The sequence below is a fragment of the Leuresthes tenuis genome, unplaced genomic scaffold (genome assembly GCF_036924035.1).
Source record: "Leuresthes tenuis unplaced genomic scaffold, fLeuTen1.0.hap1 SCAF_11, whole genome shotgun sequence".
In the NCBI taxonomy this organism is placed as follows: domain Eukaryota; kingdom Metazoa; phylum Chordata; class Actinopteri; order Atheriniformes; family Atherinopsidae; genus Leuresthes; species Leuresthes tenuis.
This window is the reverse complement of record NW_027325365.1, coordinates 1,440,456-1,465,884: the sequence shown is the minus strand read 5'-3', so window position 1 is coordinate 1,465,884 and position 25,429 is coordinate 1,440,456. Positions and strand designations below refer to the sequence as shown.

The 25,429-nt window shown below is 42.0% G+C and overlaps 1 protein-coding gene across 2 annotated transcripts in view; it reads right to left on the bottom strand.

Annotated features, from left to right (window-relative positions):
- Positions 1 to 25,429, bottom strand: part of glra1 (glycine receptor, alpha 1) — a 133,769-nt gene that overhangs the window by 46,588 nt on the left and 61,752 nt on the right. For both annotated transcript variants that reach the window (XM_072395135.1, XM_072395134.1), the window contains 3 exons: positions 17,707 to 17,774; positions 6,651 to 6,874; positions 86 to 168 (listed from right to left, as the gene is read on the bottom strand). In XM_072395135.1, the coding sequence (XP_072251236.1) occupies positions 86 to 168; positions 6,651 to 6,874; positions 17,707 to 17,774 (375 nt within the window). The remainder of the gene's footprint in view (positions 1 to 85; positions 169 to 6,650; positions 6,875 to 17,706; positions 17,775 to 25,429) is intronic.

Genomic DNA, 25,429 nt, shown 5'->3' with positions numbered 1-25,429 from the left:
GCTCTTTGAACTTGAGCGCCTCTGTCTCGGAGAATTGAAAGACCACAGAGAAATCCACACCATCCCTCATTCTGTGAATACTCACAGCTCTCCAGCTGCATGATGCAGGTCTGGACGTCCATTGGGAAGTTCTTCAGATCCATCGGACAAGCCAGGATCAGCGTTATTCTGCGAACACAGAAACACACACCATGAGGATTATCTCCTGGGTTTCATCAACCTGCCAACACAAGACCACCAAAGTGAAGAGCGACCAATCATTACGTCTGAAACTAGTTACAAATTCATTTATTTTTCTTATTGGTCATATTTATCCACCACAACAGCTGTGTTTGGGCAGAGAAAATCCGCTCCAAATTATAAAAACAGAGGGATTAAAGTAATATTTTAATGGATTTCAGCTTGAAAATGTCATTTTTAAAGTGATCACACTTTAATCATTGATGTAATTCATAAACAAGATCAAATCTCTCCATCTGCATCATAGTTGGTTCAAGCAGAATATTTATTGATCTGATAATTAACCTGACATCGTCAGTCATTGAATTAAAGGGGAACTCCTGTATTTTTAAACCGAGACCTTATTTCTGGCATGAAATACGTTGAATGAATGAATGAATGTGTGCTATAGCTCTGTTAGCTCATAGCTCTGTTAGCTCATAGCTGCTGTTAGCTCATAGCTCTGTTAGCTCATAGCTGCTGTTAGCTCATAGCTCCGTTAGCTCATAGCTGCTGTTATGTGGCTACTTGCAGCTATAGGAGAGCTAACGGAGGGATTTCTACACAGGCACTCTACTGGGACCACTTCATCCACACGCCCCCCTGCAGCACAGTTTATTCACTCCGGTAAGAACGTCCATCTTACTCAAAGTCGTCGTTCACGTTGTCAAAATCTGATAAATATCCAGCCATGTTGCACAAAACTATCAGCAGCAAACTCTGTGTGAAGTTAGCCGACTGTCACAGAGCACGGAGTGAATAAACTGTGCTGCAGGGGGGCGTGTGGATGAAGTGGTCCCAGTAGAGTGCCTGTGTAGAAATCCCTCCGTTAGCTCTCCTATAGCTGCAAGTAGCCACATAACAGCAGCTATGAGCTAACAGAGCTATGAGCTAACAGCAGCTATGAGCTAACAGAGCTATGAGCTAACAGAGCTATGAGCTAACAGAGCTATGAGCTAACAGAGCTATAGCACACGTTCATTCATTCATTCTTCTTAAAGTATTGGTGAAATAAAGACAAATAATGCCTTATTTAGAGGCTGCATCCTCTAAGCCCCGTTCACTCCGTTATATGGATCTCCAGTTATCTAAATATCTTCCGAAGGACGCCGACTTTCACCAAACTGTTCTCTGTGAGCAGATGAACGTATTTCATGCCAGAAATAAGGTTTAAAAATACTGGAGTTCCCCTGTAACTTCAACTCTCAGCAACGATGAAATAAATTCTTAAATAAACCCCAAAAATATTTCTAAATGAATCTTGTGATGAGATTTTTTTAGTTTTTAGTTAACCATCAATGACCAGCAGGCTTAACCCAAACACTAACTGCACGATGCACTCAGAGGTGTTCATCGGTCTGAGAATCGTCCTCCACTTAATGTTGAGCTGTGATAATTTCACCAGGAGGAACCCTCTCCTGCCCCGGTTTTGTGGCTGTCAGCAGGTTGCTGTGATGAGCAGAAGTGGATTTGACTCTACCCCCTCGGCCCTAACAGGACGCCCGCTGTGACACGTCCAGGCGGCCTGATGTTCCAGAAAAACTTTGCCCCGTCTGCACATTGTTACGCCTCCTTGACAGGATGCTGAATCTGTTTTGCTCACGTGACGCAGCCCTCACAGATGTCCCACTTTCTGTGAAACAAGTTCAGCTGCGATTCTTTTTCCCTTCCTGCTGCATCGTGACACCTCAACACCAACTGCTGACGCCGTACTGTACCTTCCTCACCTCCTGGAATGTGGCACAAAGAAGAACCGGCTGCTGCTTTTTCATTTTTTTGACTTTCAGGGTGGATATCCCATCCTTTTTTAGCATTACACAGAACTCCTCACGGTTTGAAAGCCTCATCTTTAAAGTGTAATCTCTAAATGTAAAAATAAGGGGATTCCTACCTCTTAATTCCCTGCAGATAAAGCAAATCACTTCATCTGTCCCCAGAGGCTCAACCAAGGAAGAGTTAATCCATTTCCCCTGAAATCTTCTGTTCTCCTCAGCCAGACAGATTCATTCATTACATTTTTTCAGTGCTGGCTGATATGACTTGCTGTATAAAACAGCATTTGTTCCACTCGTGGAACACAATTCAAACCACAACCCGACACAGTCATGCCGGCTCAGCAGATCTAAATGACTTTGCATGACAAAGCACCACGAGTTGCTGTTCTTAAGACGATCGTGGACCACTGTTTGACCCTTTTCTAAGCACCCGGCTCAGCTTTTAGGCCCTCGGTTGTGGGTCTGAACGTCAGAGGCGGTGCACAACCATCCCAGTAAAGCATGAACTGCTTTACCTTCCCTCTAAATGTGACCATAACTCAGAACATGAACAATATGCTGTAATGCACGAGCTGTGGAACTAACGGCTCAAAGCATGAACAAACATTTACTGAGCTCACAACTCAAGTGAGACGGAGTCATTCTGTTCATTTCTACTGTGTTCTCCCTTTTAATCTCCAGTTCAGGCTCTCCTAAAGAGGAAATGTCCATCCTTTCTCTGTCATTTCAACTCACTGCAGTTCAATTCGGTTTTTATCTATCAGACTTGTACAATTTTACAACAAAATTCATTCAAAGACACTGTCCGATAAATCCAATTCTAATCTACTTGAATGCAATTCATTGTTATACTATTAAATTAATTAAAATCCAGCGTTGTCCAATTCTTAGCCAGTAGTTAAGCAGTCTAACAGAGGTATGCTGTAATGCTCCATCAGACTGAGCCATGACGTGTTGTTTCCTGTCTTTGTCACATGGTTTTCCCTGATTTACAGCAGGTCCTGAGTCAGTTAAATCCAGATTAACATGTGAAATCAGATTCTACTGATGAGAAAATCAACATTGCTTGAAACCTGCCTAAGTTTCAGCAGCAGACTCTACTGAGACTCAACAGCACAGATGTCTCTGAGCAAAGTTACAGTCCAGTGAACGATAGAAAGCGTCTGCAGAGATCTGGACACATGGAGGCGTCCATGATACAAGATACGGTGGGAGAATGGGGTCAAAAAAACAAATGACTCCAGGGTGGCTGTTCAGAGACATGGATGGTGAATTGGCTCCTGTCCAGGAACGGCTGGTATAACTGGGCTAACAGGGCTCAGCCCTCCCTACATTATTCAATAAAAATGAGAATATAATATATAAATAATTCAATAAAAACTATAAACAAATTGTTTTTTTATTTTTGATCAGAGGCGGAGCAAAATCTGAACTGAAACCCATGAAATCGGTGAAAACGGGCTAATTATCTACAGCCCAAGCGACACTTGACTTTTCTTCAACATTTGAGTGACAGGTTGCAAGTCCCGCCCCCTCCATTTGTGGCTTATTTGGGCTAAATCTGTACAGCCCAAAGCCAGCAGATTTGGGCCAATCACAGACGACTCTACTTGATTGCGTGTGTCGGGCGAAACTTTGACAATGGCGTTAACGAAGTGGATTATTTACTTTTGAATCCGTTTTCTTCAATGTCCTCAGGTGAAAAAAGTAGGGGCACATCATCCAAAGGATATCCAAATTACACAGAAAGAAAAGCGCCAGAATCGTAGCTTTTGTGTAACTTGCTTTGAGAGAAAGGCTAACGGCTAAGGTTAGAAAGGCTAACGGCTAACAGCTAACGGCTAACGTTAGAAAGGCTAACGGCTAAGGTTAGAAAGGCTAACGTTAGAAAGGCTAATGGCTAACGGCCTCTTGAAGCTTCTCTTCAGATAAGGTAGACCACCATTCATGTCACACAGATGGAACATTTTGTGGAGTATTTCTTTTCTTAACGTCTTTCTGGAGTGTTTTTCTGGAGTTACTATTTTACTTTTGTGCTGATGTTTGGATTATTGTGTTCCAAAGCTAATTGCAATAGGCTATAAGTCTGGGTTGACCTTTTTTTAAACCTTTTTATGGTGTGAAAGTATTTGTATTTCCAGAGAGATGGTATATTTTCCATCAGTGCATTCTTCTAAATAGTGTTTTGGTGGCTTGTTGAAAAGGCCCGTGCTGTTGTGATAGTTTAAATTTACATTCTAACAGGACACCTTTTATGTTGAAATAACTACTTTTATAATACATTAGCCCCCCCATTCAATGTCACCACAAGCCATCACTGCTCCTGTCTATTGAGAGAAAACGGATGCAAAGTCAGCAGGTGGAGGAGCATGAAGCCGGGGGATAAGGAGGCAGTTAAGTTGGGAAATAATTCCAGCTACGAGGAGTCTGTCATGGAAAAATTCAGTTTTCGTACAAGTTAAGCTGGGGGCAAACAGCTGATAGAAGAGTAAATGAGGTCAATAGAATGTGTAGATTTGCATTATTCCCTCTCAGCATGTCTGAGATTGGTCTGCAGCCTGCAAAGATAGAGCTGGCTGGAATGGATGGTCAGAAGGAGCAATAAATGCAGAGACTGCTAACACACTGGAGCCTCCCTCAGCAGCAAAGTATCTCCTCAGGTGGAGAAAACACGGAGTAAACTTTGGGTATTTTTACCCACAATTCAGTTCCTAAGCGTCCCGAAGCTGATGTGGCGAGCGTTGTGCTCGTGTCTGAAGTGCAGCAGGAGATGCACAGAGGATCTGGTCATCTAATCTTAAAGTTCACTCTGATCTTAGAGGAGAAGCCACCATCTGTCACAGCTCCTCATGCTGTTCAGCTGCTGAGCGATACACATAAAAGCAGAGTAAACAGCGTTTACAACACCCGCTCCCTCCCTTTCCCCGGGACAGTTTAATATCCTGAGCTGCTGAGATCAAGCTGATCAACGCGGGGTTCATTCTGATGTTGTCAAGTTAAAAAATGAAAGGAGCCGAGGAGGAGAGCATCTATAAAAGGCCAATCTCCCTCCTCCTCCTGCTGGACACCAAGGTGAAAACTGAGCCTGATAACGGATCCGAATCACAGCTGGAATACTAACAGGCTGAGTAGATTACGGTGAGTGTTACTGGTGCTTTTTCATTTGCCCCTGAGCAGACGCAATAAAAGCAAGGAGAAGAAAGCCCTGGCAGGCTGAAAGAGGCTATAACTCTGCCAGCCTTGGGTAGGATATCTTGGAAATACGAAAGGAAAAAAAGGACAAAAGGAAATAAAAACTTTGATGCAGGAAAGCAGGAGATGATGGTCCCTGAGATGCATAAAGTGTGTTTCAGAGCAGCCGCATCAGTCCGAGTTAAAACTCATTCTCAATCAATCTCCTCTGAATGATCACAGTCCATATTTATTCCATTAGTAGCAGAGCAGTGTGCTTTCCAGTAAAGCTTTTAGAATTTATAGATAAAAAGAGGAAATTAATGCTTTTCGAGCATTTTTCCATCTTTTGGTATCTTCGAAAAGCTTTTAGAGTCTCCTCCTTCCACAAATCTAAGGTAAAAAATAACCACAGTGAATCTGATTAGCTGGAGAAATGTGCTTTAAAATAGAGTCACTGGTGGATTCAGGGTCTGAAAGGCTGAATTTCAGGTCAAACCTGGAACCTGGAAGTATTCTGGAGCCTTAAACATGAACAACCAGGTGGATTCCAGGCAAAGCAGGTTAAAAAAGTAAGAACCAGGAAGATGAGGCACATATTTCCCTTATTAGGCTGCGTAATAAACAGTGTGTGGAGTCAGATGAAACCTGATTTCATGTGAAACAAACTCCTTGGACACGATTTACTTATGTTTGTGTTTCCATGGATACACAAAAAAATCAATAAATCACACGTTTATGAGATTAAAAAGCATGAAAAAACGTTATTCGGCTTATTTTTGCTTCCACTCACTGGTTAGTTAAGTTTGGACCACAAAAAAAGTTTCTTTTAGTCCATTAATACCTCATAATAAGTTTAAAATCCTCTGATAAATTATTGCCACTGGCCATCGGTGTTGTTATTGTCTTTAAGACGCTTATAAAATGGTCCTCCAGGTCAGATATATCACCGGGTTATATCTCCCAGCCCATCTGCAAGCAGCACTAAACGTTGTGGAAACCTCCAACAAAGTTTCCTCCTGCGTATTACTGTCGCTAAGGGCTGGAAACCATGGTAACGTTTGGGAGAAACAGGACTATAAATCCTTATGAATAAATCATTGGAAGGAAATTTAGTCCAGTTTATTACACAGAGCGGCTCAACAAAAAGCCCAAAGTGTGTGAATTTATCTGCTGGAAAAAGAAGAACTCGTGGTTATCTTGTGATTTTAAGACTATTCTTTCCAAACTGTGTATGAAATGAAGGATTCCAATAAAGCCGGCTGTGTTCTTTGTGTATTGTCTAAACCTTGTAAAACTCCCTTTGGTTCGCGGCTCAGTCCATAAAATCAGGGACCAACACAGCTTTAGGCGATAAATATCATGACCTCACTGAAACGATCCTGTCCAGGAGTCACAAACCAAATGAAATGACGTCTTTAGAGTCCATCCATGCCGCAGTAATCAGTTTAATAACCAGCTTTCCTGGAGCATAGCTTCCCTCACCGTATGCTGTAGAGCACGTTGCCGTTTTTAGAGATGCGCAGCAGCTTGTTGTCGGTGGTGACCTCATGAAAGTTGGCCCCCTTCTCGTTGGCAAAGAACAAGTCAGGTTTCCAAATGGAGTCCAACATGGACGGGTCGAGGTCCAGCGAGTCGTCGGGATACTCGCTGTAAGCCAGCCGAGGGTCGTTCCACTGCTGCCTGAGGAAGATGTTCACCCTGTAGTCCTGCAACGAGACAGAAAGGAAAAGCATGTGGAGGAGTCCGGAGAGAGCGGGAAGACTTCGATACGAAACTGTGGAGCTAAAAATGCAATGATCCTCACTGGATTATACTGGTTTATACTGATATATACTGGTTTATACTGGTTCGTACTGGTTTATACTGGCTTTATACTGGTTTATACTGGTTCATACTGGTTTATACTGGTTCATACTGGCTTTGTACTGGTTCATACTGGCTTTGTACTGGTTTATACTGGTTCATACTGGTTTATACTGGTTCATACTGGCTTTGTACTGGTTCATACTGGCTTTGTACTGGTTCATACTGGTTTATACTGATATATACTGGCTTTGTACTGGTTTATACTGGCTTTGTACTGGTTTATACTGGTTTATACTGGCTTTGTACTGGTTTATACTGGCTTTGTACTGGTTTATGCTGGTTCATACTGGCTTTGTACAGGTTTATAATGGTATATACTGGTTTATACTGGCTTATACTGGTTTATACTGGTATATACTGGTTTATACTGGTTTTGTAAAGGTTCATACTGGCTTTGTACCGGTTTTGTACCGGTTTATACTGGCTTTGTACAGGTTCATACTGGCTTTGTACCGGTTTTGTACTGGTTTATACTGGTTTATACTGGCTTTGTACTGGTTTATACTGGCTTTGCACTGGTTTATATAGGCTTTTTACTGATTTATACTGACGTTGTACTGGTTTATACTGGTTTATACTGGCTGTGTACTGGTTTGTACTGGTTTACACTGGCTTTGTACTGGTTTATATTGGCTTTTTACTGGTTTATGCTGGTTTATACTGGCTTTGTACTGGTTTATACTGGCTTTGTACTGGTTTATACTGGCTTTGCAAAGGTTTATATTGGCTTTTTACTGGTTTATGCTGGTTTATACTGGCTTTGTACTGGTTTATACTGGCTTTGTACTGGTTTATACTGGTTTTGCACTGGTTTATATTGGCTTTTTACTGGCTTATATTGGTTTATACTGGCTTTGTACTGGTTTATACTGGCTTGGTACTGGTTTATACTGGCTTTGTACTGGTTTATACTGGCTTTGCACTGGTTTATACTGATTCATACTGTCACAAAAGGTGTTTTTTTACAAAAATGTCCACATTTAGGGTCTGGAAAAGTTTAGTAATGGAGTTACATAACTGCAACCTTGGAGACCAAACTTCTGACCATCTGTACCTTTTAAAGCTGCTAAACTTTCCTTTTGTCTCGGTCGTTGTTCATGTGCTTTCACCTGATCTGGTCAGCCGATCCAATCTCACGGCAGACTGTGACACAGCTGTAGCTAGATACATGAAAATATGACTTCCCTACATACTTCTTCACACTTTCGGTGTGTATTTGGCCACAGATGCTTATAAGGAGGAAGCAGGGCACGTCAAAGGCAGTAAATCCACTGACCTTCATGTGAGAAATTTTACCCCCCCCGCCATTCCTCTCTCTTCCTCTGTGCTCGTACCAGCCAATGGTCAGAATTTATGTCCAGGATTAGTTCTACATGCAGGAAAAATCCACTTTGCGGCTTACGCATCATTCGCTGGTATTCCAGTCGCGTCTGGTGTTTAAAACCATGTGACACCACTTTGTATTCAACACGAAGACACACATGTATGTATGAGGAAAGGAGGGTATCAATTTATGTTTCTAGTAATAAAAACGCACTCAGATAGATTCAGGGAGCCCCCCCCCCCCCCCCCCCCCCGCGATCAGCATCACAAAGTGAAGAAACTAAAATGAAAGTCTGATAGAAAGTAGTAAAAAATGGATGAGAAAACAAAGCCGGTTTCAGGGTCTCTGAGGCAGACGCAGCAGATCGGAGGGAGATTGATTTAACAGAAAAATCTCATTTTCAACAAAACAGCAAAAGTCCTAAAAGAGAAATCCTTGAGAAGACGAATGTAAAATGCTCCCATAAAGTGACTTTCCCATTATAAAAAAAGGAGAGGCTCAACATGGGTCATTGCACTGCTGCCTCCAGATGCCGTAACTCTCCACAGAGGACCAGATCGACAGATTCAGATGGAGTGATGGACAGGATTTCATGGTTGGATGAGCAGGTGGTTATGGGTCTTCATCCATATGTCATTTTCTCCTTTATGTGAGCACAAGATATTTTACTGATCATAGCAAGTTGCAGCCTCAGGCTACATCAGGCGAGTGAGCCTCTGAAGCCTCGGATTTTCACCTTGAAACAGCTCCGCTTTCGGCCTTTTTTAAGCTCTTCATGTTTATTTTATAGCGGATCCTTAAGTGTTGTTTTCATGTTGTTTGACTGTTCAAAAAAAGAAAAAAAAAGTGACATGAATTGTCTTGTTTTTACAACAATAAAAAGCACAATGCAACAAAAACCGGCAGCTGCCAGAAACAGAGGCATGTGCAGGCAGCTGAAGGTCATTGTGCTGCTGCTTCCTCTTCAGTTTTACAGCCAGATGGGAAGAGAGGCGACACGGAGGGATCCGCGAATGAGTGATGGAGTCGAAGGTGGGAAGACGAGGCTGGATGCATACATTTCAAACTCAGGCTACAGGCTGAGTGTTTCTGTTGCTGCGAAGGTGTATGAATGAGGCAGAATGTGCTTATCAGTGGGTTCATTTTCTGCGGTCTTTATTTATCTAAGTGACATCAGTGAAGTTCTTATGAGAAGTTGGTGTATTCTGTGCAGTAAACAGTTTGGAGAATGAGGGAGGACGGTTGATGGGAAACATTAGACCACTGAACTAGATCCAAACTGGATTCGGAACTGGATCTGAACTGGATCCGAAACTGGATCCGAAACTGGATCCGAACTGGAAATGAACTGGATCCGAAACTGGATCCGCACCGGATCCGAACTGGATCTGAACTGGATCCGAACTGGATCCAAACTGGAAACAAACTGGATCCGAACTGGATCTGTACTGGATCCGAACTGGAAACAAACTGGATCCGAAACTGGATCCGAACTGGATCTGTACTGGATCCGAACTGGATCGGAACTGGAAATTAACTGGATCCGAAATGGATCCGTACTGGATCCGAACTGGAAACTAACTGGATCCGAACTGGATCCGAACTGGAAACAAACTGGAAACGAACTGGATCCCAAACTGGATCCGAACTGGAAATGAACTGGATCTGAACTGGATCCGAACTGGAAATGAACTGGATCCGAAACTTGATCCGAACTGGAAATGAACTGGATCCGAACTGGATCCGAAACTGGATCCGAAACTGGATCCGAATTCTTAAACATTCCAAAATAAAATGGTAGCTGTAGTTTGGGTAACATTAGTGAAGTTCTTATGAGAAGCTGGTGTCTTCTGTGCAGTAAACAGTTTGGAGAAGGAGGGAGGACGGTTGATGGGAAACATTAAACCATTGAACTAGATCCAAACTGGATCCGAAACTGGATCCGAAATTGGATCCGCACCGGATCCAAACCGGATCCGAAATGGATCCGCACTGGATCTGGACGCCGTTTTACATGGAAACATGAGGAAACGCTTCCCGGTTGGCTTTAGAAAATAACATCACCGGGTTATGGTTACACAAATGCTTTTATTTTAAATGTCACGGACGCCATCGTTTCCTTTCACTCTCATGAGGCCAGATATTCTCTGTAGATAATTACTGGTCACATGTTTGTGGAAAGACGGGATCTTAAGATGAGCCGATTTCTCTGATATCAGCTGTTTTTATCGGTTTGTAGCGTCACCAACAGTCTTTGTTCAAGGCTGGACTGGGTTTTATCACCCATAAAGTCTGCCTCACAGCACCTCTCCATCGCTACATCCTATTTTCACAGGTTTCAAATGAGCTGTTTCCCAAACTGACGTAAAGATTTAAAAAAGGAGTTTTGCTTCCTCCCTCTTCATCTTCCTCTATACATAGAGGCTGATCGATCAGGCTGCTGTTCCCCTAGTTTTATGGTTTATGCTGTTTCACAATCAGAGACGGAGCTCCTCGGTGTGGAGCTGGCATTTAGCTTGCCCCTCCATCTCGCTAATTGTCAATTATTCTCAGAATATGGAGCTTGGCTGGTTTAGGCAGGCTGAAGCCATCATTAAGCAGCGTGGTGTAGCAGAAAAGCATCGCAGGGATGAGAACAGCCATGCCAGCAGCCCCAGCAGGTGGCATTTAAAGGAGCAATCAGCCAATGTGCCGTGCACGTGAGTGCATGTGTGAGTGAAACACATGGCAATAGCCTCATGGAGACCCCTCTCTGTTTATCACTGTTTATTACAGTAAATATCTCAGTGAAACAAACGAGCTTGGCCTTTCCTGAATGAGCCACCTTTTCTTCTGCTTGAGCACATGATGAATAAGCTGAAACCATGCAGAAACGAGGAGTGTGTGCTGATGCAGAGAAGAAACGAGGAGAGCGAGCAGCTCCTGTCAGCATCATCACTCACTAACATGCCTGCAGTTTGATATTAGCTTGGAAAGGGCAAAAGCTGAGCAGAAAGGGCCCAGATGGAGTCAAAAATAAAGATAATTATATTTTGGGCCATCACACACATTCCAGTTCCAAGAGGAGGAATAAACCCCAAACACCTCGATGCAAAGCCTGTACGCGACCAGATGAATATTAAACATTTAAAGTCATATAAATGCTTCATAAACTCAATGCATTCATTATCTGAGGCCCGTGGTGGTTAGTTAAGCCACACCCACTGCATGACATCACCCGAGTTCCCTCCTCCTGGGTTTGTTCTGCTCACAGATTCACAAAATCCGACACATTTTAACCTTTTTAAAAGGGTTTAAAACGTAGGTACACAGCACAGAGCACCAACTGTCGTCATGGCAACGGCGTACAGTGACACGAGAAAAACGCTAAATGTATCGTAACTGACTGCACGCTACGTCACGATTAACCAGCTTTTAGCTCATCATCGTGTCATTTTATACGAGCTCAGCGTTAAATCTGCCTTAGATTCAGACTCATCAAGCCACTGATCCTTCGTGCCTCTGAAAACTAAACAGTCCTGAACGTCACATTGTTTTGGTCCACGGGTAAAAGTTGGGTCCGAGTGTCCCTGCTTAAATGAGCTGAAATCAGCCGTCAGATGACAGATTTCTTGTTCAGCAGGATGAATAACGTTCCATCAAACTTCTGTGCTTACTTTGGTGCTTTGACTCCTCGTTGTATATCAATATAAATATATTTACTGATTATTTTCTTCCTTATGTGTAAACTCAGAGGAACATTTCCAGCACCGGCAGGAACGAACTGGATCCGAACTGGATCTGAACTAGATCTGAAATGGATCCAAAACTGGATCCGAACTGGATCCGAACTGGATCCGAACTGGATCCGAACTGGATCTGAACTGGATCTGAACTGGATCCGAATTTGACCTGAACTGGATCCGAACTGGATCTGAACTAGATCTGAAATGGATCCAAAACTGGATCTGAACTGGATCTGAACTGGATCCGAACTGGATCCGAAACTGGATCCGAACTGGATCCGAACTGGATCTGAACTGGATCCGAAACTGGATCCGAACTGGATCCGAACTGGATCTGAAATGGATCTGAACTGGATCCGAACTGGATCTGAACTGGATCTGAAACTGGATCTTAAACTGGATGTGAAATGGATCTGAAATGGATCCGAACTGGATCCGAACTGGATCTGAAATGGATCTGAACTGGATCCGAAACCGGATCCGAACTGCATCCAAACTGGATCTGAAATGGATCCGAACTGGATCCGAAACTGGATCTGAAACTGGATCCGAACTGCATCCGAACTGCATCCGAACTGGATCCGAACTGGATCTGAACTGGATCTGAACTGGATCCGAAACTGGATCTGAAACTGGATCCGAACTGCATCCGAACTGCATCCGAACTGGATCCGAACTGGATCCGAACTGGATCTGAACTGGATCTGAACTGGATCCGAAACTGGATCTGAAACTGGATCCGAACTGCATCCGAACTGCATCCGAACTGGATCCACACTGGATCCAAACTGGATCCGAACTGGATCCGAACTGGATCCGAAACTGGATCCAAACTGGATCTGAACTGGATCTGAACTGGATCCGAACTGGATCTGAACAGGATGTGAACTGGATCCGAACTGGATCCGAAACTGGATCCGAACTGGATCCGCGCTGGATCTGAACTTGATCTGAAATGGATCCGCTCTGGATCCGAACTGGATCTGAACTGGATCTGAACTGGATCCGAACTGGATCCGAACTGGATCCGCACTGGATCCGAAACTGGATCCGAACTGGATCTGAAATGGATCTGAACTGGATCTGAAATGGATCTGAACTAGATCTGAACTGGATCTGAACTAGATCTGAACTGGATCCGAACTGGATCCGAACTGGATCCGCACTGGATCCGAAACTGGATCCGAACTGGATCTGAACTGGATCCGCACTGGATCCGAAACTGGATCCGAACTGGATCCGAAACTGGATCCGAACTGGATCTGAACTGGATCTGAACTGGATCTGAACTGGATCTGAAATGGATCTGAAATGGATCCGAAACTGGATCTGAAACTGGATCCGAACTGCATCCAAACTGGATCTGAAATGGATCCGAACTGGATCCGAACTGGATCCGATCTCTTAAACATTCCGAAATAAAAAAACGAGGTTTTTCTGGGTTGGACCTTCACATTCTTCATGGCAGCTGCAGTTTGGTGCACGTGGTACAGCTGGTTCACCTCTAAATGATTATATTATGCACGGGCACATGAGTCACAACAGCACATTCTATCATAAAGGTATTGTTTTCTTTGGATGAAACGTCCACACTGCAGATGTTAAGCTGTCTGTAAAGCCTCGTGGGTCAGAGACTTTTCAGATGGATGAGCAATAAATTCACTGGCCAGAAAACAGGAAATAGTCGGCAGGCCATTCCAGGTTTCAAATGATGGAAAAGTCATTTGAATGCACAGATGAGTCATTTCAGGCGAGAGTTTAAAGTTAAAGAGAACAGTCATTTGAGTGATTGTTTTTTTAAGAATGGCAGCTTTTTTTTTAACGCTTCCATCTGAGGACGAGACATGAGGCCATTGGACTGTTAAGTTCTACCCTGAAATGATCATCTACCATCGCCGTGCTGCTATGAAACCATTAGCAGAGGAACTGCTGTACTCACACAATACCACACAGATTTCAGCAAGCATTAAACTCAGGCAGTAAACCACGCACGATGGACTGTCCTCCTCTTCTTTCTCAGCTTCCTGCGACATAAACAAGTGCAGAAACGACCGAAGCTGCAGCCGTGTTTGAATCCGTGGCCGTCGTGGCGTCCTGTCGGACTTCAGGTAGCAGGAGGGCGTTATGGAGCTCATCTGCGCCGACCGCAGAGTGAACCTCAGCTCAGCCAACGGCGCCGAGGGACGTCGAGTCAATTTACAAAGGATCAGGAGAGCAAACGCCTCCCTGGATCATGAGCTCAGTGAAATAAATGACATTTTATCGTTAAGTAAACACCGTCAAAGTGTTGCAAACTTCACATGTTCGATGGCAGATTTTTATCCAACAGCATGACACCACAAATACATTTGGTGCATTTATGGTTGGATAAAAAGCAGAAAAACACTTATTATTACAATGTAGTTTCATAGATATTGAGCTGACCGAGTGTTTTTATTTTATTCTGATCATTTTATTTAAAAATGATGAAAAAGAAATGAAAAAAAGTTTTTCTTTAAGGTTAAATCATCTAATTTAAATCTCAAAATGAAAGTGGCTGCACTAAATAATAATTTACTCTCATATTTTCTTTGTTTCTTTCTCAGAATATTTAATTAATTAAAATTAAATTAAATTAAATTAAAAGTAATTTATCATCAAAGTTGATGTTTCTGAAGAAGCAGAAAAAGAAGCAGAAGAAGAAGAAGCAGAAGAAGCAGAAGAAGAAGAAGCAGAAGAAGAAGTCGTCTCGGACAAATCTGATGTCTTTGTTCACCCGATCGTTAAGATTTGCTCGGTTTTGGGAAAATTAAAAGAATCATAAAGAGAAGAACAGTCTTTCCATCTCAGATTACTTCATCGTCTCTTTGGCCGAACAGTAACAGCCAGTGAATCCATTCCTGCTGCTGGTTGTCAGGGACAACCGGTCATTTTCTTATTAGTCTCGTTCTCCACAGACTTCATATAGGAGAGCAGAAATAACCTGAAGGCAACATCACTACAGACCACAATGTTTCAGGGTAAAGGCAGAGGAAGTGAATTTAAACCTTCTAACTTCTATTTAATGCAAAAGGGTTGTTTTACAGTTGCAGCTGAACCAGATTTTTTAAAGATTTTTGGCAACTTTTCAAAATCTCTCGATAATTAAAGTTATTTTTCACTTTTTATTTCTCCAGCTTCCTTTATGATGATTTTTTTGTGTGTTTGTGGGGAAACGAAGTGAAAAATCAGAGATGGTGTGAAAGAGTATGAAGTCAGAAGAACCAGAGAGACAGGCAGCAACATGTGTGCACGCGTGATATTTAGTGTGCGTACGTGCGCTCTTATGTGATATCTGTGAGTGAACCACGACTCGTCAGAATTCCACTTACAGAGAAATTTAATTCACCTCAATTAAGGGGATTTAAAGAGTCCCTTTGCAGATATCTTAAATAAGTTTTGACTCTGCAGATATCTGCAGCTGAACTGGAGATATATCTATATATATCTACATATATATATATATGTAGATATCTAGAAATATATCTATAGATATAGATATATAGATATTTATCTATCTATCTATATATATCTGGAACGACAAACCACAGACACATGAGTGGCAAAAGTGACGTCATTTGTCCATCAAGAAAGAATGTAGTTGTGGATATATATATATATATATATATATCATATATTTATATATTTCGTTACGTTATATTTCGTCTCTATTAATGTTACAGATCTACAAATGAAAAGTCCAACTTTTCAAACTGTAATTACGACTCGTCAGAAAGACGTTGTTGATATCTCCAAAGTTAATTCTGGACAGTCTATAAAATGTCCTTATATATAAATAATATATATAATATAATAATATAATAATAAATGCTAAAATGCCAGACACGTGGGCGTGTGCAGCGTCTGTCCGTTGAAAGTGACGTACGCACGTTTGATGTCATCTCAGAGGCGCCGTGCACACGTTTTACCACAGTTTGCTGGCACAAAATGCCCCTGATAGCGTGCATGTGTGCGTGCATGTGTGCGTGCATGTGTGCGCCCCGCTGGGACCTCCACAGGCTGCAGCGTTCTGCCGCTCCATCACAGTCTCTGGCAGCAGTTTGAGGACATTTTGGGACAGAGAGCAGATTTTAGCCCAACTCTCACTTTTGGGACCGACTGCTTTTAGCGCTGAAGCATTTGGGTTCATGGTAAAGTCGCAGGGAGGCTGCGTTCCTCGCTAATAAAGAATAGTATCAATAAATTAATAAAGCTTTAATGATACGTCTGGATTGGTAAAACCTGATTCAGTTAATTCAGTTTCCTTAGAGAAACCGGAGCAGCAACACAGTGTGTCTGGTTTCTATTTCACTCTTCTTCCAGCTGCAGAAACAGAAAGTTAATCAGGATGTGACACAGTCAGTCAAAATGGGCGGAAAACACACATTTAGGAGATTAAAAAGGATCTTTGTAATGTGCTGATAGTGAGTGTAACATCCACTCTGTTTATAATAATGCACAGTAAAGCTTTTATGTAACTTTTATTTTTACTTGATAATATTCTCAGATTTGGGTCTTTGCAGGAGTCCAGACTCACTTTTCTACTGTTGAAGAGCACCAGTACAAAGATAAAAAGTAGTATTTTTTATCAGAAATGCCAATTAAATGGAGATTATTCTGTCTTTAGCACGGCATTTATTTAGTTAGTTCATTAAAATGCAGGTTTTTTTTGCTTTTCTTCCAGCCATAAAGAAAGAGGTAACTAACCAGGTTTGATTGGTGATCAATAACTCAAACCTGGTTAAAGCAAAGGTAGAAACTGCTTGAACAAGAGAAACAAACTGAATAAAACAGGAAGTGACAGTTGAAAGGAAGCAGGAATAAATCTGGCTGGAGCACAGCACACGAACGCTTTATTGAGGTTTATTAAGGTTTATTAAGGGTTATTAAGGTTTATTAAGATTTATTAAGGGTTATTAAGGGTTATTAAGGTTTATTAAGGGTTATTAAGGTTTATTAAGGTTTATTAAGGGTTATTAAGGTTTATTAAGGTTTATTAAGGGTTATTAAGGTTTATTAAGGGTTATTAAGGTTTATTAAGGCCTTTTTAAGGCATCAGCTTTAACATTATTTCTGTGGATTCGATCCGAGCCGCCGCTGGTTCGACTCGAGCTCAGAGATCCAACACAGGAAGTGACCTCAGAGCCCTGCAGAGCGTTCACGCTGACCGGCTCAGAGGGTTTTAAAAAGCGAAACGCAGCCCAAATCTTTTCCATTGTCACACGTGCAAACAAAGGTCGAGTGGCGCCCTGTCTGCTCTGAGCCTTGTTGCTCTGTGGAGGTTGATGCTTCCATCATATCAGCACTAATGGACTTTCTGTGTAATGAATGAGTGGAAATTTCCCCTCGGCTGCTCGCACTCAGCGGCGCCGCCGCCGTGATGCAAATGGAGGACAGGCTCAATGAGGTGGAGACACTGCTGAGAGGTCACAAGGCTTTAATATGTTTAAAGGAAACTTCGGAGGAACATCATCCTTTCAATTAATTGCGTTTTTGGAGCCGAAATTGTCCGAATCGAGAGAGTTTCCTCACCGTCCAAATCCACACACACAGACACCAGAGAAGTGCAAAAACACCGACTGAAACTGAGAAGAACTGCACTTACCATCGTGGTTTCAGCGATGGACCCAAAACTGTTGATAAAAATGTTGCAGGTTACGTTTACAGGTGGACCTGCAGAGATGATAGAGACAAGAGAGGGAAAAGGGAAGTTAGCTTCTTCACAGGGACACAGAAAAGGCTGAAACACCAGCAGCTCGGCAGCTGCTTCGGCCTCATTGGGAACGCTCCTGAGGGCTTGCTGTCCTGGCTTTTCTTCTTCTGGGTCGGTGCTCATTTCGTGCAACAGCGCCCCCAAAGACCAGCTGCTGTAACTGCACGCTGCAGCCCGGGCGGCTTTAAAAAGGGAACCGCTTTTTCAGCATTTTCTGTCGTCCTACTGTGAAAGCAGCCGCCGTTAGAGCCGGGGAAGCAGCAACTTTCCTTTAAATACACCTTCTAATCGGGTCTAAAGAGCGCTTTCACCTGAAATACAAATTCATATCCACCTAATTTTGAATTGTTCCATTTTTGTCACATTTTTGAGCTTGAACTGAGGAGCAGTTTCTGTACGGCCGTATGTCAGAGCAGACGATTAACGCCGAGGCAGCTGTCTGGTTCTGTAAGAGCTGAAAAAGTTTTCTTTCTGAGTAAATATCTCATTACGACTTCACGGCCCTGTGATCCCGGCGGGTTGAGCTCAGATAGCATCGTTAAACACACACAGTCCTTTCACAGCACACCAAAGGACCCGTCCCTCTCAGGAGCGAGCCGTGCTGCTCAAGGTGAGAGTAAACAGGCTGCTCCATCGATTCACATATTACCAGGATGTAACACAAATGCCATCACTTGGCAGACAAAGAGGAGTTGCAGGGAGGGACCTGGAAGTCAGGCGAACAGACACTTTGAGGACATAATATCGGCTTCAGGAGACAAATCCCAGGCAGGCACTGACTTCCTTGTACTTCAGTACAAGCAGATCTGACTGGATTTAACACCAAGTCAGGCGTTAATGGAACATTTTGTTCTCATCCATGAAGCTGGAATCAAGACAATTACCTTTAACAACGACATTAATGCTTGTTTTGTCTGATAATCTCACTGTTTCCTGCAAGCTTCGCAGGTGAAGGTGAGAAAGGGAATTTCACTCGGTTGCAATTTGCAATTTGTGCCACCAGGTGTCACTAGAACCAACTCAATAGACTTAAACATGGGGGATCCATGGGGCTGATCAAAGAGCTTCAGAAGAGAGTATTTAAATAAAAACCTTAGATACAGGTGGAGTTAGGACACCTGCTGAGAGTAATGCTGTTAAAAGTGCAGAACAGTCGTTTCTGTAATATTCACACATTCAGACGTGTAAAGTTCAAACGTTTGACCCGTTTATCTAAAAGCAGAACAGAACGTGCTCCAGAAAGTCAGTAAATAAGACACAGATTCCATTACCTGTGATGAAAATACAGAGGTTAGCTAAGGTAAGCTAACGTCTGTTTGGGCGCAGTTTTCCACATTCTTTTTTACAGTTTAAGCACCGATGATTTGCTCTCACTGGACTGAAGTCCTCTCTGTTAGCCCTCATTGAGCTGGCAAACACTATCTGCCATCTGGCCAAATCAGAGCTACCTGAAAGCCGGTGAGCTGCTGTGATTGAGTTCTGGAAGATGAACAATAAATCTTCACCACACAAGTAAGTAATGAGCTAAAGTTAAAGCTTCTTTTTCTTTTTCTAAAGCATCTTCTGACCTCGCTCTCGAACATTTTCAGCACATCTGAAAGCTGTTTGGCCTCCAGTGGCACAGAAGAAGAAAAAAACAATCAAAAAGGGCTTCTCAGTCAGCTCTGTGTCGAGAGCCCAAGAGTGAAAGAGTTTTTTCCAAGGCAGGGGAACTGGTAAGAGGAGAAATCGCCTTGGAGCAAACACCCTACAAAAACGGTTGTTCCTCAATAAAAATGCATAAATGAATCTATATGTAATTTGTTTTATTTTTTTATGCTTTAACATTTACGTTAACAAACTTCCACACATAAGATAAAAAGTTGAACTCTGAATTTTAATACAAATTCGCTATATTTTACAAACCAACTCAGTTTAGCATTTACATCAACAAGGTTTGAAGCCTATTTTGAACTCTTCTCATGGACAACTTGACTCACAAATTGAGCGAATGAAGTTCTACAATAATGAGATTATATCTTAAATAAAGGACTGGTGATAAAATGTTGGATTTGCCGCATTTTACCTGGTCCATCTTCTTATTTCATTTACCTGCAATGATTTCAGAACACCTGAAGGGGTCACTATTGAGTGACCAACACAGTTTAAATACAGTGCCGACACAGTTTGTGTAGTGTGTCAATACACTCCAGGAGGTAGCATCATCCCATCACTACTTCTCAGTATTCAGAGAGCACACAAACATCTGCCCCGACTGCTCAGATATTCAGAGGATGAATTAGCATAAAGCGCTAGTCCCGCCCGGTCATAGGAACATATGTTAAAGCGTGTCGAGCCTCTCATTGAACATGTTTATAATCTGATTACTGGAATCCCATCATCCTCAGAGTGAGATTCATGACGTGAAACTGTATTTTTAATGAATCAACAGGCTGCATCAGAGGAACTGAAGGTCAAACTATGTCTCGTGCAAACACACGAACATCGTGTTTAAGCTCTCTGGTTAAGCTAAACCTGATTCCAGCGGCCAGCGGCGAGCTGGGAACGAAGGAAGGAGTCTGGATTGCTTTGAAGGCCAGAGTCTGATGAGTGCTGGAGGCCACAGGGCAGGAAGATCACGTGAGAGTCATGCACACACAGCTGTGGTGAAGGCATGGAGTCGAGCTGGAGATGGAAAGTTAAGGGGAAGAATCATTAAAGTCGGCCCCAGGCTGTCAGGCTTTTATGTACAGCATCCAATTAGAAAAAACAATACATTACTCACAGAATATTGAGCTGAAATGAAGATGAAGCAACAAGAATGTAAGAGAAAAACTTTAGATATTAAACAGATTCGCTTGCAGCGCTGCAACTGAAAGTCGATGCATTTGACTTTACTTTGGTGCTGAAGACGAACAGCTGCATGGAAATATCTGTGAAATATTTGCTTTTGGTGGAGCTCTGACATGTAAAACTGCATTTTTATGCTTCCTACCATCAAACAAATGGCTCACAGCCTTCGGTTAGGATCAGGAAAGGTCCCAGAAAGCAGAGACTCGGCTCCACCTCCGAAGCCAAGTGGCCCATCAACCGGGTTCAAAGCTCATTGTTCTGGTTTCATCTGTGGCTTTTAGTCACTTTTATGTTTGGTTGGACTTGGGAAAGATGCTGACTGTGCTTAAAAACAGGTTAATCCAGCACTAAGGCTGGGTACCAAACTTCGGTTCTTTTAAGGCACTGAAATGCTTCGAGTATCAAAACACGCCTCGTCTTTCGGTGCCAAGTTTCAGTCCCTAGAGGTTAATCACCTGATCAAGAACTGATGGAGCTGCCCTCGATTGGCCGTATTAACGTTACACTTTGATGCAGGAAACCGTGGTTACGCCCACAGACGGGTTCTGCGTTGGGAACTGTAGGCATGTGTAGAACCGGTTAAACGATGCCACCGAGGTCTAAAGCGTGGCTCCATTTCACCAAGACTGATGCCAACATCTGCCAAAAAGTCACCGCTGCTGAGGCAGCAACACGACTGATTTAATGAGTTATTTGACCTGCATAAAGTCCGTTTAAGAGCAGAAAGTTGCTCCATGTTTGACTGGAAGAAGGTCGGACCGCAGCCAGTCAGCCTCTGGACGCCACAGAGCCGAGCGGCATCATTCAAAGTCTCCACATCTGGACTCGGCTTCATCTCAGAGCACCGAGGACGGCGCAGTGTGTGGGATTATAACAGGTAACGTTCAGAGAAATCCGGCAGTAAAATGTTACTGCAGCTTAATATGAGCAGAAAGCAGAGATGTTGATGCTTCTGAAGGAAAACTGCTGAGAGAAAAGTATCCTCAGTGTGGAGGATGGAGTTAGACACCAACCTGGCAACCTGTTTGCAGCTGTTTTACACGGGAAATGATTTGTTGTTCATTTTTTCTGTAAAAAAACTGCTTGGAGTGGAGAAATACTGAGCTGACAAATAAAACTGAAGATTTGTACTGTTGTGTCTAATGTAATTTCCTTTTTGTTAGAATTTATATTATAAGATTGATCTAGATTTGGGTCTGGTACTGCCAGAGGTTTCTTCCTGGTTCTGGTAGAGGTTTCTTCCTGGTTCTGGTAGAGGTTTCTTCCTGGTTCTGGTTCTGCCAGAGGTTTCTTCCTGGTTCTGGTTCTGCCAGAGGTTTCTTCCTGGTTCTGGTTCTGCCAGAGGTTTCTTCCTGTTAAAGGGAGTCGTTCCTTTCCACAGTCCCTCAGGCTCAGGACGGGAGATTGGACTGAAGACAAGTTTCGGTCCAATCTGTTGGTTTCCTTAGCTCGGATATTATTTTTGAATTGGCTCCATATGAATTAATTGGATTATGATTACAATGAATTGAATTCCAATTGGCTTGAATTGGACTTTATTACTTCAGTGCCTTGAAATGACAATTGTTGTAATCTGGCGCTTTATAAATAAAGTTGAATTGAATTGAAGATTGGTATTGAAAAAAGTAGCGTTCAGGAACCGGTATCGAAGTGAAGGTTTCGCATCGGTATCTCCTGAGCCTTAAAAGAAAGAAGGAAAACAAACTGCATTTTTACCCAGATCTTTGTGTCTTTTGCCTTTTTTTACACTTGATAATAAACAGAAATCATAAAACTGAGAGCAGTGACTCTAAGAGGCTCAGTCTGCGCCCTGATGCTGCGACAGCTATAAAACCGCGGTTAAACAGGGAGCTGCCGTCGTCATCCCTCCTTTATTCCGGTCAAAGCACGCCGCTGTCATTCCACGAAGGCCTCGGAAAAATGTGGAAAACGTGCGTAAAACGTCTCGTTTAACAGAAAACACGATGAGCCCAGGATCGGCCTCTGATGGAAGCAGGCTCGATAAACCCAGAGAGCACACGTTCTGCTGTGTCTGAGTGCATCAGAGGGTTTATCCCTAAACCTGTTGGTGTTACATTATCACCGGGCTTTCATCAGAGAGGCTTTCCGGGCCCAACTCAAGTCCTCCGACACATTCCCGCTGCTTTGTTGGAAATCCCTCCTTCAAAGAGCTCTCAGCGGCCCGAGTGGAGGGATGTCATAATCTATCTCTTTTTGATAAAAAAACGAGGAGCCAACACCTCCTCTTTCTGCCTCCGTCCTCGACTTTAGCCCCACGGTTCGTTTAATAACCATCCAGCGAAGGACAGAAGGAGAGAGACTTTATGGCTCCACGATGAAACGGAGGCTGAGGATCCAGCAGAAAAAGACAGAAAAGAGAAGGAGGCGACGGCTCATTAACTGTCATGGCGGACAGGCTGGCGGTGAGTCACTACAGTAGCTGCTCTCCTATATCACACACTCTCACGTGCACACAGGCATGTCTATACTTCCAGGGCCTTTGATTACATAACGCACTCTCCTGTGGCTGAAATCAAGACTTGGCTGAGTGGGTTCAGACAGATTAACATGTTTTTTATGGGCTGCATCACTGTTTCCTTCAGCTTCAGGTGCACAAACTTCTCTTCAGGTGCTCGTCTCCACCATCTGTAACTGAGGCTGAAGTAAATTCAAACAGGAAGTGAAACACTTCCACTGGTTCTTTCAGATTAAGCTAAAGTTTAAATTAATTAGCAGGTTAACGTCTCACAGAGAGAAGATTAACTTCCCTGATCCACAGATCTTTGGCCCCTTCGTTATAATATAATACTAATATAATACATTATAATACTAATGTAATACTAATATAATACATTATAATATGTTATAATACTAATATAATACGTAATAATACTAATATAATACGTTATAATACTAATATAATACATAATAATACTAATATAATACGTTATAATATGTTATAATACTAATATAATATGTTATAATACTAATATAATACGTAATAATACTAATATAATACATTATAATACTAATATAATACGTTATAATACTAATATAATACGTTATAATATCGATATAATATGTTATGATACTAATATAATACTAATATAATACTAATATAATACTAATATAATACATTATAATACTAATGTAATACTAATATAATACATTATAATATGTTATAATACTAATATAATACGTAATAATACTAATATAATACGTTATAATACTAATATAATACATAATAATACTAATATAATACGTTATAATATGTTATAATACTAATATAATATGTTATAATACTAATATAATACGTAATAATACTAATATAATACATTATAATACTAATATAATACGTTATAATACTAATATAATACGTTATAATATCGATATAATATGTTATGATACTAATATAATACTAATATAATACTAATATAATATTAATATAATACTAATATAATATTAATATAATACGTTATAATATCGATATAATATGTTATAATACTGATATAATATTAATATAATACGTAATAATACTAATATAATACAGACAGTCAGACAGCTACTAAACTCGACTCGTTTTACCATCCTGGATAATGTAAATCAACATTTTAGCTCTAATCTGTCATGTTTATAGACAGATACTTTAATAATCCCGAGGGAAACTCAAACGTTATGTAAGTTGATGTATTTTTGACCTGATGTTGATACATTTGGTTGTCCCAAATAAATCAATAAATAGTTTAACTAAACACATGAAAAATGTTGCTACGACCCATAAAAACAAGAGAATTCTGCCTGATGGAACCAACAGAAAAGCTTCCCGTTACTTTCTCACCGTTCACAAACAGGAACGGCTTTTTAATATGATTATCAGCAGGAGCAAACCCGAGAATCAGCAGCTGGAAACTTCCTCTTCAGCGCACCGTTTCATCCGTCCACTCCAGCTGTGGACAGGCAGCGTCACAAGCTTCCTGCACAGTTTGCATTCGGAGCAACGGGACTGAGCTGCCATGCTAATGTCGCTAAGCTAAGACTGTTTGAATGTGTGCCGTCATCCTGCTGCAGCTGTGACACACATCTGCATCTTTTGGGTTTCCACCTGCCCACAAAAAGCCAAATTAACAGCCTGTCCTTGCAACTGATATTTAAGGGAATAGAATAAGAAATTAAGCTTGAGGGGATTCTTCCTTCTGTGCAAAAGTCTTCAGCCACCCTTCACTTCTTCATATATTTAGCAAAACAGGAAATAGCTGCAGCAATTATATGAGATGTGCAAACATAAATGTAAAAAAAGCCGGTCCGGGCTCTGGGGAGGATTCATCCCTCCATAAGACCTGTTGCCACTGATTTTCAGTCCACTTCTCGTGTCATTTGGCACAGCTCAGCCTTTTCTCCCTGTTTCCCTTCCTTAAGAACGGCTTCTTGACAGCCACCCTTCCATGGAGACCATTTCTGATGAGGCTTGGGCCAACAGTAGATGGATCAGCTGAAGGTCCAGATGCATCTCTCAGGTCCTGTCAGGTCACAGCTGGATTTTTTCCTCTTTCTTAAGGACATCACTTTCAGATCCTGTTCATCTGCTGTAGATAGTTTTTTAGGCCTGACACTTCTTCTTTTGTCCTCCACTTGTCCAGTTTCCTCAAATGTTTTAAGGACACACTGCACACCATGCTGAGATATGCCAAGTTTTCAGCTAATAGCTCTTTGGGAATCACCTTGTTGCTGCAGAAATCCTATTTTCTGTCTGTCAAACTGTGTTTTCTTTGCTGTTTTTCATAGA